Source organism: Rattus norvegicus, chromosome 1, assembly GCF_021556685.1.
Source record: "Rattus norvegicus strain SHRSP/BbbUtx chromosome 1, alternate assembly SHRSP_T2T, whole genome shotgun sequence".
Taxonomy (NCBI): Eukaryota; Metazoa; Chordata; class Mammalia; order Rodentia; family Muridae; genus Rattus; species Rattus norvegicus.
In genome coordinates this window covers 48992811-49011117 of record NC_141534.1, presented here as the reverse complement: position 1 = coordinate 49011117, position 18307 = coordinate 48992811, and the positions used below count along the sequence as shown (strand labels likewise).

Here is an 18307-nt window from a genome sequence, read left to right as displayed (position 1 = left end):
GGATACTCTGCTCCGTGGGCTACTAACTGACTCACTCAGTCCTCACCACAGGTCACCTGTGCCGGGAAGAGGCCCCCTGGTCCTGTCTGTATCCCCCATGCCTAAGCATCACAGCTGCCGTGTGCTACGGTCTTTCTCTGTGGGGGGGGGGGAATGTGGAAGAGTCAGTGAGAGCTTTCCTATACATAGTAAGCCTAGGTTCCTCAGGCACAAGATGTGAGAGCCATCTTGACCTTTTTGTAATAAAAAAATTAAAAATTCATATGTAATGTATGATTTTTTAATAAATCATTCATTTTATATAATTTATAGTAATAAAAAATTTGAATAAATATATACACTTATTATATAAATATATTATATAATATATGTACTATATAATACACAATTTATATTTATATAGTGTATGTTATATACTATATATTATATAACATTATATATGCTATATATTATAACTATATGATATATAGTACACATGAAACACTGTATATAGTATATATTATAATATATTAATGTATATGATAAATAGTATATATATTTATATCCTGCATGCATGTATGTGTGCCTGGTGCCTATGGAGGTCAGAAAAGGGCGTCAGATCCCCAGAACAGGTTATAGAGAGTCGTGAACCACCATGTGGGCGCTGGGGAACTGAACCTGGGTCTTCTGCAAGAGCAATGGATGTTAACTGGGGAGCCAACTCTCCAGCTCCAACTAGTTTATATAGAACAATAACAAAACCCAGTAGGGTGAGAGTAAGAACATCCTAAGGCCCTCCCAGGCACTGGATCACTCAGTGTGTCCCTGAGAGTGTATGTGGTAGGGGGTGGGGCACCATTCTAATGCAGCGTCCCCTGTCGGCCTCTTAAGTCTGTCATGTAAGCTGGTGGACTGGCACCATTTATGCTTGTTGCAGTTTTATTTTTAGTTGTCCTTTTCTTTGTTTCTGGTGTATAATTAGCATTTTAAATGGCTGCCTGATGCCCTGTCCTCTTTTATTTTGAAGTTTGTTCATTGTACCTTTTTTTTTTTATGTCAGTTAATAATGTCCCCAGACTACCAGGCATGTAGCCCCTCACCCCTCCTCTATGTTTTGCCTTGGTGTGAACATCCTGCTGGTACCTCCGCTGCCCTGTCCCTCCACCAGCTGCTGGGAGGGCAGGGGTCACGGGATGGTACAGGAAAATGTATTACTAAAGGTGTTACATGCCTCGACACAGATGTGTTATTGGCATGGCGAGGCTGCATTCGAACCCCAGACCCTGTACTGCCGAGGCTTCGTCAGCTGTGGCCCGCCCGTGGCAGGTGTTCTGTGATCAGCACTGAAAGCAGATGTTACAGAGGGGTGTGCAGCTGGCCTCCCCCCAGCAGCTCTGGGTTTAAGTGGGAGGGTGAGGAGACCACCACGGCAAGACAACGGAAATTCAGGCTTTCTCTTCCTGCTTTCCAGATCAACGTCCGCGTGACCACCATGGATGCAGAGCTGGAGTTTGCCATCCAGCCAAACACCACCGGGAAGCAGCTCTTTGATCAGGTCGGTCTGACTTTGGGAAGGAGAAGTTTGTAATGGACCAGTCCTTTTGTCTTCTAAGCAAGTTACCTTGTTTGTTCACAAGGGCCTTTGAGAAAGCACGGTGCTGTTCACGGCAGCAGCCTCAGTGAAACACCTCTGGGGGGGTGGAGCGCAGGTCTTTTTGGTAACTATTCTTAGTTGGCAGCACTGACTTGATGCTGGGGTTTTTCATAGCACCACTACCCCAAGTACAGTTTTGTCTAATGGCCCAGCCCTTCCCAAAGTAGACTAGAAAACATTTTCTAGCATTAGCAGCTGTGTGCCACTGGTCAGCAAACTCTTTCTGCACAGGGCCACAGCCAGTCTTTCAGGTTCGCAGACCATGTGGTCTGTGCTGTCGTAACTGCTCGTTCTTTCACTGCCACAGACCCGGGAATTGAGTGAGCATGGCCCTGTCAAATAAAATCCGTGTGGAGCACCAAAGTTTTAAAGGGATTTCCTGAACCTTCCAAACACAAAACAAAACACAAAACGGAATTCTTATCTTGTGGGCCACGCAGATAGTCCACAGACCACACCTGGCATCCGGGCCATATAGCTGGCTGTCTCTGTCATATTTAGAATCCTCTTTTGCGGATCAGACAGAGCAGCTTCGCTAATACGAGAAGAACGCTGTGACAAGGACACGGCACAGCATATCTGACACCGGGAGTGGTTCTCAGCACATCAGCCCTGTGGTCCCACTTGCTTTCGTGAGGAAAGAGACTATCCTGTATTCTGTTTTTTAACAAACCACATGAGGTAGCCGGCTCCCGCAGGCAGTTTCACTGCAGAGCACTGGTGTTCTAAAGCAGCCTTTCCAGAATGTTCTACGTGACTATGGCATAAAATGGGGAGGTGCGCACCTCTCATTCCCATCTCAGGGCAGGGCTTGGAAAACCCTCCTTGGCTTTTTAGTTCTCTGTCCGACCTCATAGACTAAATGGGCCCAGACAGTGCCAAGGGATGTGCTGAAGGTGGTGTGTAACACTGGTCAGAGCCCACCCTTGGCATCCAGGCCCTCCCTGGGCTCCTCCCTCTGCCTCCTTCTGAGCTGCTGATTCTAGAGAGTGGGAGAGGGTGTGGGGATGTGAGGAAGGCCAGGGATGAGTCACACACAGCACCTGATCTGAGAGCTTGCCCTCCCAAGTGGCCCCACTGCCTATGGGGGTGGCACTCTGCACTCCAGGGCCAGCCTGAAAAAGAGCTCTGGTGCTGGGGAATCCTGGGAAGGGAATTCCAGCTCCTTTGGAGGTTCCAAGTGGTACAGCCCCATGCTTGATCAGTCTCCTCGGGAAAGTCAGTACAGGGCCGTGCCAGGTGGCTCTGCAGCACAGTGTTTGGTGCCAGAGCATGCCCAGACCTGTTCTGCCGGGCTTGGGGTGGGTCAGGGCTGCCAGTCACCATTGTTTGAAGGTTGTTCTCTTCTAGTGAGATTTAAGATATTCCCTGCTCGGGGGTGAGGCTGGATTAAGGATGAAATCTAAAGGTCACCTCTGAAAAGTTCCCAAGGGAGGCTGGAGACAGCCCCTGAGTCCCTGTGGCACCACGTCCGGGTCCTAAGCCTGAGCAGCGCCCTGGCCCCCCAGTGTTGGCTCCTGAGCACCTCTGTCCTTGTCTGCCCGAGTGGTGGGACCACAGGCAGGACTGCTTCCAAAGCAGAGCGGGAAAGCGTATATGAGTGGAGAGGTGAGGGAAAGTGTATATGAGTGGAAAGGTGAGACCATAGTCACAGACCAAAGTCCAGGAAGCTTGCTCCTGCCTCTGTAGCAGCCTCTTTCCTCTCAGACCAGGCTGCAGCCGGTCACTGGACTCCTGCTGGAGAGCCATATGGAGCAAGAACTGGGGTTGGATTCTGGGGGGACAGGAGGGATGGGACAGCACTTCAGCTCCCGCTTGGGGTTGACTGAACCTGGTATCCCTGTCCTTCCCTTCTAAGGCCAGTCACCCAAACCCTTCCTGAGGCAGAGGGAAGGGCCAACCCCAGACTGCTGAGACACTCCTTTGGGTGAGGCTGCGAGATGAATCATAGGCCCTTGATGGCAATGAGAACAGATGGCTTTATGGGGGTGTGGGATTCCCCTATAGGGAGGACCTATGACCTGTGGTGTGGTTTCAGAATGTGCTGAGGGAAGGTTGTGGAGAAGCCCAAGCTTTACAAACGCTGAAGACCATTCATTGGGAAGAGTAAGGAGGGTGGCAAGTCAGGGCCACGGGGGGGGGCAACTTTTCACCTTGGTGGCTGTGTGGGATGCTTACAGACTGGCATGTTCACCCACACAGATGCAGGAGAGGACTCTGGGTGGTCCTTGGAAGGCAAGAGCAGTGGAGGGGGAGGTCAAATGGACAGATGTTCTTACTAGCTGGTCAGGACTAGGCTGAGGCTGCAGTTGGGTGGATGGATGGGTGGAAAGAGCCCGCACCTGCTTGCTCTGTGTGGAGGACGACCCCGTGCAACCTTATGTCACCTTGATAAGGTGCTGGCTTTCAAATAGGAATTCGGCAGGAGTGGACATGGAGTCCCTTCTGCACTCGGCACAAAGGCATGGGCTTCACAAGGCCCCAGGAGCAGAGTAAGAAGCTGAATCTCCTTCACACCACCCTGTGGTAAAATCTTGCATGTGGTCTATCCCCACTGTTTTGTGGGGTGAGTAGAGGGAGAGGGTGAATAGGGCACAGGACAGTTAATAAGCAGAGACTCTGGAGTGGAAGCAAGCATTTGCTGCCCCTGCTCCCCCCACCCTCCTTAAAGGCAATCAATGGGTGTGACCAGGATTTTGTTAGAGATTTCAGATTTAAGCAGTTGCCTTGTACCTATGGTTTTTTCCTCTAACTCTCACTCTGCCCCCACACTCCTGAAAGCTGGGATTTGGTGTGTACCTTCACCCCTGGCTTCCTGTGTGCTTTCGTGTGTTCAGTCTACTGTGTTTACCTTAAGCAGTACAGGAACTCTGTGAGAAAGCATGGAAATCTTTTCTAAAGGTTTAATGTTGTTGCTCGTCATGGCATTTAAAATGATAAACATCTGAAATTTAGGGCTTAGTTCTTTTTATTTTTTTAATCACGTGCCTGTACGAGTGCAGATGCCCGCAGAAGCCAGAGAGGGTGTCAGATCCCCTGGAGGTGGAGTTGTCGGCTGTTGTGAGCCTCCTGACATGGGTGCCGGGAACCCACAGAGCCAGTCCCCTGCCTCTGGGACTCAGTGCAGATGATCAGTCACTGCTTCTCTGTCCTAAAGACTTTCCTCACGAGGACAGCTCCTGCAGATCCTTAACAACAGAACATAGGAAGTTCTCCCTCCTGTCGATTGCCACAGTCGCGATTGCCATCTTAGCATATCTATGAGAATTTCACCTTTCTGAAGGCTCTTGACACGAGAACAGCCAAGTAGTACCCTCTGCCTACCAGACTCTTACAACCCTGGAACCAGCTTCACCTGGGCACCCTGATGCTGGGCAGTACGCCTAGACAGACATTCCTGGAGGTGGACCGTCGGGTCTGCGTGCTCGTCACAGTCTGCCCCGCAGCCCGAAGTAAGGGGGTGTGAGCGAGAATTTATATAACGGACAGATAAACCTGCTGCATCTGGCCAGATTCAGGCTAACGTGTGTCATTTGTGCTTTGACCTGACATCTGTGAGTCATAGGTTAAAGTTGAGACTCTGCCTATTCCTTGTACCAAGAAGTCTCAGGGGACTGCTGAACATGAGGGACCGCCTGCTGGTTCTGGTGCCTGTGTTTTCTCATGGCGGCCTCTCTCTCACACAGGTGGTAAAGACCATTGGCCTCCGGGAAGTGTGGTACTTCGGCCTCCAGTATGTAGACAATAAAGGATTTCCTACCTGGCTGAAACTTGATAAAAAGGTAAGTAGGGTTAACTATTTACAGGCTAGCAATTGGGAGCTGGTCAGCTCCGTGGACGTTGAAACCAGGATGCTCCAACAAAGTCCTTGTCTTTTTGTTCCTTGCTATCTGTGTAAAGATTTTTGTAGACAGAGAGGCTGCACGCTTCCAGGAAGAGAGAATGTGGATTAGATTTAGATCTAGGCTAATCGTAACTGCTCCTCCTGGCTCCCCTGTTGGGGCGGGTAATGGTTAACTGTCTCACTTTTAGTTGGCCTTAAAGGACTTTTTTTTCCCACGAGGTTAATCTAGAAATCATGAATCACACACCATATTGTCAGAACCTGCTGCTGCTTTGTTGGAGTCCACCCTAAATTATCTTCTAGCTCCAAAGATTGGGTAACCCCACTCGAAATAATGAAGTCGTCAGCTGAGTGTGTTTTCTTCAGACCCCTGGCAGGCTCTGCTTTTCTCTGTGTCACTGTAAGGAGGGTGAGGGTCAGTTCACGGGCAGGCCACAGCAGGAAGGACAGTGATCATCCCTAAATGAGTTCTCTCGGAATGCTATCATGGCCTCAAGAAATGAGGATGGGGTGAGCCGGTTTCCAGCAGCGTGTGAGTGCTTTGGACTGACTAACCACTTCACACCCTACAGCGATGAATTTCAGGGCTAGGGAACGTGGCTGGGTTGGTAGAGTGCTTGCACAAAGCCCCGTGTAAACCAGGCATGGTGGGGAGTGCCCTAATCCCGGGGCTCAGGATGTGGAGTATGAGAAGTTCAAGACCATCCTCCATATGCAACTAGTTTGAAGCAAGCCTGGGACACTCTCACATGATAACAGTGATAATTGTATGATAAATTTGAGTCACTGGTGCACGGGAATGGCCTGAAGTCGGCGCTGAGAACTGCCTTCCGTCTCACAGGTCTCTGCACAGGAGGTTCGAAAGGAGAACCCTGTCCAGTTCAAATTCCGGGCCAAGTTCTACCCCGAGGATGTGGCTGATGAGCTCATCCAGGACATCACACAGAAGCTCTTCTTCCTGCAAGTCAAGGAAGGGATCCTCAGCGATGAGATCTACTGCCCCCCAGAGACAGCCGTGCTCCTGGGGTCCTATGCCGTTCAGGCCAAGTTCGGAGATTATAACAAGGAAATGCACAAGTCTGGGTACCTCAGCTCCGAGAGACTTATCCCTCAGAGGTGAGCCGAGGCTGGCCTGGGTGAGCACAAGCCCCTGAATCGGAGGAGAGAGCAGGAGGTGTGAGAGGGAGCGGGCAACTTTGTCAAGGCGAAGTGCTCCCTTAGGCTGGGTCCCGGGTACTTTCCTAAGCGCTTGCTTTGGAATGTTCTGGGCCAGCAGGCCCCCCTGATGATTAACTGAGACCCAGCCAGGGTACGGTGTCCCTTCCTCATGGGTCTGAGGGGCAGGCCCCTTTCTGACCTGCCTGCTGAGCTCTGCCTAAGCAGTATACAGTAACCTGACCTCTGGAAAATCTGTCCTTACTAATGGTGGCAAAAAGGGACCCCCTTTGGAAGAAAAGGTTATTTAAAATAATTTTTAAAAACTCCCAGTGGGAATATGTCATTTGAAAGGCTAAATCTTCAGGTTTATGCTCAAGAAAGAAAATCAGAAACTAAAAGCCACGATTGTCCCAATCAAAAGAAAAGTAAGGGGTTGAATGCTCAAGGGAAGTGGCCTGGAGGCTCACATCCCACAGCCCTTGAAGGTGACCGTCCTGCATCTCTCCTTCCCAAAACCCAGAGTCATGGACCAGCACAAGCTCAGCAGGGACCAGTGGGAGGACCGGATCCAGGTGTGGCACGCAGAACACCGAGGGATGCTCAAGTGAGTGCCTGCCTTTTCAGCATCCCTTCCCTGGGACTGCAGGTAGCTCTTCCAGATAGGTCAGCGCGTGGTCTCCGTGCTTGGTAAAGTCCAAGACAGACAAGTGGGCTTCCCTTGGGGAAGAAAGTTTGAGTTTTGTTTTGTTTTGTTTTTTTGTTTTTTGTTTTTTTTTTGGTTCTTTTTTTCGGAGCTGGGGACCGAACCCAGGGCCTTGCGCTTCCTAGGTAAGCGCTCTACCACTGAGCTAAATCCCCAGCCCCGAGTTTTGTGTTTTAAACAAGGCCTGGTGTTCTTGTCTGGGGAAAGAAACAACTCAGTTGAAGAATCAAATGCTCTCTAGTGCTAACCACCCTTCAGTGGAAGGCCCAGTGGCTGACACTCGTTTGGCTGAGGGGAGCGCTGGTTGCCAGTGAATCCGGTTTCTGTCTCTCGTTGGGGAGCTTTAGCTGACTTGATTATTAAGGTTACTGCCTTAATGTAATATATGCTATCTATAATGTAAGCACAGGCTGCGGGTGAGGGAGCCAGTGAAGCTTGAGGGACAGAAGCATGCGGCTTTAGGAAACTCAAATGAAGACCCCAGGCCCTGCCTCAGCCTTGTACACAGCCCCACTGCTTCCTTACAGAGGCCTTGAGTGGACCAGGAGTCTTTGAGAGTCCTTTCTTGGGATCCCTGATTGTTCTTTGAATGCAGGAGTCAGGGTTATCCCTAGCAAGAGAATAAAGAGAAACAAAAAACTCGTCTCCTTAGAAACCAGGGCAAATCAGTGGGTTCTAACTGAACTCATGGGGCAGGTAAATTACAGGGCTCCAGACAGGATAGGCCCCTCTCATGGAGCTGCTTGCAGGCCTAGCTCATCTCCGCTGTCTTTGGTAGCTCCAGGCCCTGCCTGCCTGTATGCCATGGCTCACTCTACTCTGCATGACTGGCCTTCACTTCAAGAGTAAGCAGAGGCCTGTGTGTTTGGGTGTGAATGCTGCTAGCTATAACACCTAGTTTTCTTTCCCATTAGGGACAGTGCTATGCTCGAATACCTGAAGATTGCCCAGGACCTGGAAATGTATGGGATCAACTATTTCGAGATCAAAAACAAGAAAGGAACAGATCTTTGGCTTGGAGTGGATGCCCTTGGACTTAACATTTATGAGAAAGATGACAAGTGAGTTAAGTTGATTTTAGCTTTGGGGTAGCAGGTCTGGAAAACAGTCGAAAGTGCCAGTCGTGTGTGTTGGACTGTGCTAGCATCATCGTCATGGTGACCTTGAAGTTAGCACCTTGGACATCTGTTCTGCACCACAAGGAGCCTGTAGCAAGGGAAGGCCTGGAGTGCAGCGACTATAGGACCCTGAGCCCTATGGAGCGCCCAGGGTGGATTCCTGGCTAAAGCATGTGCTAATCTAACCAGGAATGCCGGTAATGCCACCAGACACTCTAGGATTCTGTAAGCAGCAGCCTGCGTGTATGAACAATTAGTTAAATCCCCTGAGCCTGCAGAAGGTGTCTAATTGCTTCCCAGCCATTACTTTGTCAAGCAAGGTCTGTGAGCGGAGTCGTAGAAAGAGAGCTGCCTGGCACTGAGAGCCTCTTGTCAGAGCTGCAGGCATTTGCCCCACAGATGGCTTCTTCCCGCCAGGGAAAACCATCCTGCTTCACCAAAGGTGAGGGAGGTGGTCCTGGTGGTTGCCTGAGCACAGCCAATTAGCTCTGGCTGTGGAGCCGTGAGACAAGAATACCCCCGGGGTCTTGATGTCCCCAGTATTCGTAGGTTTTATCTGTGAAACATAGAGGCCTAGAGCCCCGGGATACAGCTGAGTCCCATGAAGTGTGTCGGGATGTGGAGCTCTGCTTTGTCTCCTGTCAGCCCCCCAGATCTGACCCTGTCCCTGTGGTCTCTCTCTGGAGCTATGTAGGACACTGGACCTGCTGATAGTATAGGACACGTACATAAAGAATCCAGTTAGTGGCAGCTCTGTGGATTCAAGGCCAGCAAGGGCTACATGATGAGACCCTGTCTAAAATATAAACAACCCGTTCCGAATGTCCCAGGAACCCTGAACCCTTGGAGAACCAGAAGGGAGACTTGCTGCTTGCTAGCATGGTGCAGTGTTGGTAGAGAAACAGAGTCAGAAGGAGCTCTCAGAACCAGGCCACAGTCCTTCCTCCAAACCTGGAGGGGAGCCTGGGGCCTGTGAGCCGTAACCGTGCCAAAAGCTGTGCACTGAGTCAGAGAGCACCGGGCCCTGGCCCTTGTCGAAATGCATGCGGGAAGCTGCCTCTGTCCTTTAACTCCATTTTTGAACAGCCAGATTTTGCAACAAGCCCTGGTGAGGTCTGTCCAAACAGGTTTTTCCAGCTGTAAGAAACACCCGTAGGCAGGGACTTGCTGATGTCAGCCTGTAACCACCTCAGCCTGCAGAAATGTTGCTTTTTTTTCCCCCAAGTAAAATTTGAACTGTGCCCTACTGGTCCCTCCCCTCGCCTCCTAGGCTCCCATTCAGCAGCCAGCTGCCGTCCTCCCAGTTCTTCCTCCTCCTCTCCTGGTAGCAGTGGGCAGCTCAGCTCCCATCACCATACCCTCTAGAGGAGGCATGCCCTCTCTTCAGAGGAAAGGCATTTAAGTGGGCGTTGAGTCAGCTAAAAGCACAGTTCTTTCCCGCCTGCAGTAGCTGTGGGAGATGGTTCTGGGCTCGGAGGGACCAGAGCTCTAGGGGCCCCGGTGTTGAATTGCATCCTTCACCAATAGAACTAATGGCGGGGATTGGATATTCTTGATACATTGTTAATAGGAGTAATCTGATACACAAATAAACAGATATATCTTATCATAGCCTTTTTGAAATTAAATGGGCTCTGGCTGGGAAATGTCTCCTGGGGAACCCCTTTTCATGGTATATGTCACAGTTCAATGGGAACAGGGGTACTGAAAGCATTTGTCTGTCCCCTTTCTTTAACCCTGGGCTTGGAAGGAGGAGGGGGAGGTAGGCTTACATAGTCCCCATCCCCCCCAACTCACCCCCTATGGGCGTCCTGCACAGACGTCCAGTAGGCTGGATTATGAGTCCTGACACCCTCATACCAAAACTGACAGAAGAATAAATGGACTTAGGACATGAGGCTGGCCCTGGGTTCTTAGTCTCTTGCCAGCATCCCTTCCCCCCCCCCCGCCTCCCCGTGTTGCTCGTCATGAAGTGTGGGTAGCAGTCCTGGTTCAGGTTCACATCTCTAAGAGAGTAGGTCCTGGGGGAGCTTTGTGGGCTGGTTGGAGACCACACTCCATCCGCTGGGTCACTGAGGATGGCTTCTGAGGTGTAGTGCTTTCCAGCCTGGGGCTGGTGGCGCCTCAGATAAGATGTGCCTCACCATGAACTGTGGCACCTGTACTCATCCCAAGAAACGAAACACCGTAGTGGTCTCACCGTTGCTATTTTGGGCTTTCCATTGACTTTTAGAAAGGCTTCAGCTTGAGTTTCACACACAGTCATATTTGAGCTTTGCACTTCGGGTAAGTGCCTCAGGGTCTCCCCCCAAAGCATGTGTTGTCCATGGGATAGTCCAGCCCCCAGTGGGTCAGTGCCAGCCAGCGCCATGTCTGCCCTTCTCATTGTTAGAGTCTACAAAACTGTACTGACACCGATTCTTAAACACTTCCAGCTACTGGCGTTAATGTCCATGGATGGAACTTTTTGTAGAATTATTATCACGTTAAGAAAGCAATCCAGGGGAGTTGGGGATTTAGCTCAGTGGTAGAGTGCTTGCCTAGCAATCGCAAGGCCCTGAGTTCGGTCCCCAGCTCCGAAAAAAAAAGAAAAAAAAAAGAAAAAAAAAAAAAAAAAGAAAGCAATCCAGGGGCAGTCACAGATGCGATAACCAGAAGGAGACAGTATTTTCTCGTTACTCACTCCTCAGGATTAGCGTGAAGTCAGGGGTATTTGTGAGCGATGGCGCTTATTTTGCTGCTGATGTTGTTTGAGGTTCAGCTTGTGGGGGACTTTGGCATTGGTATCTGTGTAGTTCACATTTACCTCCACTGTGCAGAGACTAGCCTTACTCCCTTGCATCTCAAGATGCCTCCGTCCTATTCTGTGCATGCAGCAACCAGCCATCTCCACACACCTCTGGTTCCTCTTGGTGGAGAGTCCCATGTCGCTATTGCCAGCTTCCTCCTCTTCCTTTTCCTCCTTCCTTCTCCTCTTCCTTTTCCTCCTTTCTCCTCTTCCTTTTCCTCCTTCCTCTTCTTCCTCCTCCTCTTCCTCCTCCTGCTCCTTTCCCCCTCTTATTCAAGGGTTTACAAGTGACCCAGGCTACCCTAGAACTCACCACTCTCCTAACTCAGCCTTCCAAGTGCTGGGATTCTAGGCACACATCACCATGTCCACATGTCCAGCTCCTCCCCCCACCTTCTAAGTCAGTGACATGTGAAGGGCAGTGACATATAAACCCTGTGGACCCAGTCTTCTGGGTGGACCCCGCTTATGGCACACGTGTGATCTCTTTTTAGACAAGGACAGGAAGAGAGAATCCTTGTAGGCTTTCCTTTTCCAACTGGCTAAGAATTAAGGAAGTTCCCTAACTCAGAAGTGAGTCACAACTTTCTAGCCCTTGTGTTCTGACACTACAATGACGCGATGAGTGGCTACAGTTTGAGCTCAAAGCCGTAAGGACCATCCACGCTGGACCTAGCCTTTGGAAAACAGACGCCTGCAGAGAGGCGCTGAGCCCGCCGAGCCATCTCCTCAGCCCAGGACAGCTTTTGATGGCAGTGCTTGTAGTTTGAGAGTCTGTTTGAGAATCTGTCCTTACTTCTTTCTGGATTGCTCTTCCTTCTGGTAAAGTGTGGGAGAGTAGGCTGGAGATGTGGTCAAGCAAAGTACAGTAGTCTTGACATCTCTTAATGAAAAAGCCAGAATTCAGGCCAGTGGTGTAATGACATTGAGTAGTAGTAAGGCCATATAGGGCTTTGGTGTCGTCTTGTTGTGTCACGGGGGGAGGGAAGGGGCCTGGGGGACCCAGGACAAGGAAACCTGTTGACATATCTGAGGAGAGTGCTGGCTGGCTGACTGATAAGGAATTAATCAGACCAGCAGAACAGAAGTGGGGGCTCTGGCAGTATGAGGAGTTGGGTAGGGTAGGCATGTGGGGGAGGTCAAATAGGACAAAAGAGTGTACCGGATTAAGAGTGTTTACCACAGGTGACTCAGGGTGATGCCCCATAGCTGCCCAACACTGAGGATGAAAATCTGGCTGCACCATTTGGTTGAATCTGGGATGGTAAAGGCAGTTTAAGCATGGTGGTCTTCTTAATGATGCATCCTGACTTCCTTTGTGTTTTGCCTGAAGAGGTTTGCTAAGGTCTCTCAGTCATAACATGTGAGGGTGTATCCAGCTAACTGCTGCTTTTCTCTTCTAACCCCAGGTTGACCCCGAAGATCGGCTTCCCTTGGAGTGAAATCAGGAACATCTCTTTCAACGACAAGAAGTTTGTCATCAAGCCCATCGACAAGAAGGCTCCTGTGAGTTCGAGTGTAGACCGGGTCACTGCTTCCAATCTCCCGTTCAGGAGAATACTGAGGCTTCCTAGTGTCGCCAGAACACAGTGTTCTTCAAGCTTCCCTCTAATGGAAGCCTGGAGATCTTTGGGCCACGTGACTGACCACTGCCGTGGGAGGTTGCTATGGAGACCATATGGTGTCTGTCCAAAGCTAAATGATGTAATCTTAGTGTTCACACAGAGAAAGGGCAGTTCTCATTGACCTTGACCAAGTGATAATAAGTGCTTCCCAAAATGACACACTTCTGCCGCGGCACACCCGGCTTGCCCAATGTTCGAGTGGGTAGACCGCCTACCCCCTGATACCAGCTTGTGGGTGGAGCTCATGCCAGTGTCTCAGCAGTAGCTGGTTGGAGAACAGACAATGAGACCTTCAAGTCCAAAGGACCAAAATTTGGCTTTCTGTACTGCCTTGGGTTTACCAGTTAACTGTTCCAAGTGTCTCAGAGCATGATGGGTCCCCAGGGGTTCCACTCTGCCTCTTGCTTCCTGTCTACGATGGGCAGCCCACCTTTCTCCTGGGGTTGCTCTGGCCTATCAGATGATCATGTGGGCAGCAGAGTGTAAAGTAAGAGCTGAAAGGGCCGGTGTATTGTGAAACTTTATTTGGGTTTTATTCTGTTAGCATTTAAGCTTTCACTTGGTGTTGGGCCAGACACAACTGTAGTAGGGTAGAAATAGCAAGAACTCTGTTTTCTAGGTTTTGTTTTTTAAGTGTGATGTTTTTAAAGAGCTTCCTCTGGCTTTTACCACAGTTATAGGTTGGGAAAGACTTTGGGTCCTGGTGCCTTTGTGTTGCTGTTCCCTAGTTACAGTGCTAAGCTCAGAGAGGCAAGTATGGTCTATGCCCCATACCACCATGTCTGCTAAACCTCTAAGAAAACTGGCTCAGAACACTCAGTTACTTCCCGGCGCTTGGGCTAGGCTGGAAACTGTAAAGTCAGCAGGTCTCCACTTGGCTTGTGAAAGTATTTTCTTTATTGAAATGTTTCCTGCTGTTAGTAAACTTGTGACTCCTTTTCCCCTCCACGGGCACTCACATAGTTCTTTAAAATTAAACTGTTTAACGCAGACCCAGGCTCCATGGTAACGGCTCCCATTAATATGCAGCACCCCCAGCTGAGGGTCACAATGAACCCATGCTCTGTGGGCAGCGAGGTTGCACAGCTAGAAAGACGACTCTAAAGTCTGGGTAGATTGCTTTCTGCTCAGTGCAGTGCCCACACATTTTCAGAACTTTTTTCTTTCTTTTTCTTAAAATTCAGCCGACAGTAGAGGTGGCCTTTAGGGCTAGACTGTTGAAGAATGTGTACGTGTGTGCTGGCATACGTTTTAACTTTTCTTTGGAAAGTCAGAGAATGCAGAGGCAATCGTGGTCGATCTGATTGAATCCTTGCACACATGTTCACTCTAGGCGGCCCTGTGGGAAGCCTAGCTCAACTTCTGAGCTCCAGGTTTGAGGAGACACCGTGCCTCCAAAAACAAGTTAAAGAGCAGCAGAGGAAGACATCACCCCTTCACCATGCATGCACCCCAGGAGCCCAGGGTCCCAGGATTGATCTGTGGCAATGGACGGTCACTGCGGTGGGAAAAGCAATGAGACCAGGCAAAGAGGAGGATTCTCACTGTGAATCTAGCAACAGCCCTCAGGGGAAAAGTGAAGCGGTTTGAGGGGAGGGAAGGAGGTAGCCAGGCCTCTCAGTGTAGGCCCAAATGCAGAGGAAGCATTAGTCCAGGAGCTGAGAGATGACAAGGAGGCAGTGACCCTCCATTCCTCCCCAGGGCTGTGGAGTGGCCATGCCTAATCCCAGTATTTTACTTTGGGCACAAGAAAACTCTATTTTAAAGGTTAGACTATAATATAAAAGACAGCAGAAACCCCGAAGGTAAGGAGGTGTAGGGTTTCTTTCTTGTTGCAGCCTTTCGAAGGGAACCCTGGGAATGTTTAGAACTTCTCCAGAAGGCAAGGCAGGAAGCAGTATCTCCCTGCCCACTCATGACAATCTGGGACCTCGTTCTGACTTCTAGGTGGGCTCTCTGAGCTCATTCCTTTCAGCGTGTCCAGGCAGCCACCTCTCCCTTCAGAACAGGTCCTGCCATTCCTGTAGCCCCCAGGGAAAGGCAGAGCACCCTCAGGCAGCTGTTCAGTGGCTTTGAACTGTTGGAAGGAGCCTGCACCCTGCTGAGCTGGCTGCTCAGGGCAGCCTCTCAGGAGCCCCTCTGACAGACCCCAAATGGTTCTGGGATTGGACTTTGGCCTCATGGGAGCTGTCTGGGACTGTGCCTGGCAGGATTTGGGGTGTCTCTGTTCAGTTTCCCTTACTCTTCCACCTGATGTTTGCTTTTAGGGCCTAGGCTGTCCATCCTCTGAAAAAAGCCTCCCCTGGTCTCTCTTTATGGCATTAAAATGTTCCCCAAGGACTTGAACTCACAACTCTAACTTGGAGTCACAACTGACTTCTGTCAAAGGCACAGGAGAAATTCCTTCTCCTCACCCATCCAGCTGCCGCTGCTAACTCTGGAGTGTTTTCTAGTAGTTTCTGAGTCTGTTTCTTGTAGGCAGGGGTTGGGGGAGCCTCATGTTAACCTGTAGTTCTAACTCTGGGATTGTTGTGATGGTTTTTTCCTAAAGGGGAGTTGGTGCATTTCTTTGCACGTACCTGTGAGTCACAGTGGGACATTTTTGGGCCCTGTGCCTTTGAGGCCATGGGCCAAGGTTGTTTTCTCCTGTGCGATAAGAGATAGGTGGGTAATAAAAAATTCCTGTTTCTCTTAGCCCTGTGGACTCCTCCCTGAGAAGCCCAGTGACTTAATAATCAGTCTGTGAAACCAGAGGGGAGCCCCACCCAGGAAGTTGAGGGTTCCAGGCAGCCTCCTGTAGTCAGGGGAACTAAAGGGCCACCATTTGGTGTGGTACATTTGGAGGGAACCAGGAGGCATTTCTAAATAGACCAAGCCTCCCCACTGTAAACTAAGCTAATCCTGGAAGGAGCAAGAACTTAGGAGGCAAGGTTGTCTGTGGCCATGGCCCTCAACCCGTGTGTGTATACTGGTGACAGAGTTTCCAAATACTATGCTCTGCCCTCCTCTCTGAGAAAGAAACCGCCTCCATTGTGAGCACATTAAGGCAGCCGGCCCAAGCAGCCTCTGCACATAGCAGCCAGGGTTTACCGTCCCAGGTACTACTAACACACTGTTCCAAGTTCCTTGTGACTATTTTTTCCGACTTAGTCTTATGGCCTTCCCATTATACTGTTGCCCTTGTTCTGTGGCCATGAGGCTGAGTGACAGAGTGTAGGATGCTCGAAGGTGTGACGGCGAGCTCAGGGGTAGTCAACATGGTTGGTAGGCCTGACACCGGAAGGCTGTGGTACATCCCTGGTTCAGGAATCCAGAGCAGTGGGTATCAGGGCAGTCTGTACGAGCCCGAGAGCTGAAGGGCTTGGCAGGAGATGCGGAGCTCAGAAGTTAAGGTGAGGCGTACACAAAGGGACGGGCAAGGATGAATGGTGACAGGCTGGGGAGCTGGAGAAGCAGATACCAAAAAACATGGTACACTGGGAGGCCAGTGATAACCAGCTTCCTCAGTGCAAGCCTCGCTCTGTAGGCCGAGATCTAGCATGTACACACCCAAATATACAAGTGGATGCACATTCCCAGGACCCCTCCCACTTGGCCCACTGAGCATATATTCAATATACAGGGATTGGCCCCCCTCCTCTATGGCCTTTGGCCTTTTAGAGAAGCCAAGAAACTCTTGTGAAGTGTGGTCTTAGGAAAGAAGGCCATTGAAGGAACTGAGGCCAAGGCCGCCCTGTTGTGTTTTGTAGGACTTCGTGTTCTACGCTCCCCGCCTGAGAATTAACAAGCGGATTCTGCAGCTCTGCATGGGGAACCACGAGCTGTACATGCGCCGCAGGAAGCCCGACACCATCGAGGTGCAGCAGATGAAGGCCCAGGCTCGGGAGGAGAAGCACCAGAAGCAGCTGGAGCGGTGAGTGACCAGGCAGGACCGTCCCCGTGAACTGTTCTCGCCTGGTTTATCACAAACCATCCAGACACAAGCTATGGCATCTCTTTGCTTGTAGTGGCAAACCAGCAGCTACGTCTGCAGGTCTGGGTCTGTGTGAACCTCACCCTTCCTTCCTTGTCTCTTCCTCTTCCCTATACCAGACAACAGTTGGAAACCGAGAAGAAGAGGAGAGAAACTGTAGAGAGAGAAAAGGAACAGATGCTCCGGGAGAAGGAAGAGCTGATGCTTCGGCTGCAGGACTTTGAGCAGAAGACCAAGAGGGCAGAGAAAGGTCAGGAGCTCATGCTGCCCGCCCTTCCCCCACAGTCACTCCGAAGTTGGTTCCCCCAGAGAGTCAGGCAGGGTTGGCTCACAGCCAAGAGGGAACTTGTTCAAGAGTGCTGTCTCTGTTTAATACAACCCCATCCCCACCCCCAGACAGAACAGAGCAATGGCAGTGCCATCATTGAGAGTAGAAAGCAATCCTGTGCTTTATTACTGTCTGTGCCTGCCATTGATCTCACACACACACACACACACACACACACACACACACACTCACTCTCACACTCTGCTAAGAATGTTGAACTTTAGTTAGATGCCACATCCCCTCAGCACATACCGGCTGTCACAACCAGCTCGTGACGTCTCTACCATACATCCCAGGCCCTGCCCTGCAGCCCTGCCCTCTGAGGACATTTTAGAATAGAGAAGAGATGCTATTCAAGCAGGCCATTTCTATGTCCCAAGTCAGAGTCCAGGTGATGAGTCGTTAAGGCTATTCTGCCTCAGGCTGCCATTACTGGGGTGCAGCAGGGTCAGAGAGGTCAGACCTGGCCCCAGGAACCATGATATCTGACCAGCTGCTCCTCAGTGGTCTCTCAGCACAACTGAGGAAATTATCTTAGCAGCGGCAGGAATGAGCCCCGAGCTGTCCCTGCTCACAGCCCAGTGACTCAGTCCAGGACTTTGTGATCGGGAGATGGGCTTTCACTCAGTCTCCTTCAGCCCACTTGAGGTGGGACTGGGATGCTAAGGCTCATTTCCTGCCCGGGAGTCTGAGCATCCCTGACTCCATGTTCTCTGCAGAGCTCTCCGAGCAGATTGAGAAGGCCCTCCAGCTGGAGGAAGAGAGGAGGCGAGCCCAGGAGGAGGCTGAACGTCTGGAGGCCGACCGCATGGCCGCCCTGCGGGCCAAGGAAGAACTGGAGAGACAGGCACAGGATCAGATAAAGAGCCAGGAGCAGCTGGTAGGGATTGCCTGGTTTCAAGATGCTGAATTATAGAGAGGCTGCTCTTGGGGAATCAAACAAGTGACATCTGCCTTTCAAAGCGCTCAGCTAGTGCTGTAAACAGATCTGTACAGGGGGGTTGGGGGGAGGGCTGGACCTGTCTGAATCCTCAGTCAGGGAGGTGGGGGTGGATGTGGATGCTCAAGATCCCAGAGACACAGGGAGGTGCCTACATGGTCTCCTGAGCAGGAGGAGGGAGGGGGCACAGCTCATCA

At 50.7% G+C, this 18307-nt stretch overlaps 1 protein-coding gene across 1 annotated transcript in view; it reads left to right on the top strand.

Moving 5' to 3' along the window:
* Ezr (ezrin) overlaps nt 1-18307 on the top strand; it is a 43649-nt gene that overhangs the window by 22778 nt on the left and 2564 nt on the right. The window contains exons 2-10 of the mRNA NM_019357.1: nt 1451-1534; nt 5320-5415; nt 6319-6593; nt 7156-7239; nt 8253-8399; nt 12654-12750; nt 16619-16782; nt 16962-17092; nt 17890-18050. Of these exons, the coding sequence (NP_062230.1) occupies nt 1451-1534; nt 5320-5415; nt 6319-6593; nt 7156-7239; nt 8253-8399; nt 12654-12750; nt 16619-16782; nt 16962-17092; nt 17890-18050 (1239 nt within the window). The remainder of the gene's footprint in view (nt 1-1450; nt 1535-5319; nt 5416-6318; nt 6594-7155; nt 7240-8252; nt 8400-12653; nt 12751-16618; nt 16783-16961; nt 17093-17889; nt 18051-18307) is intronic.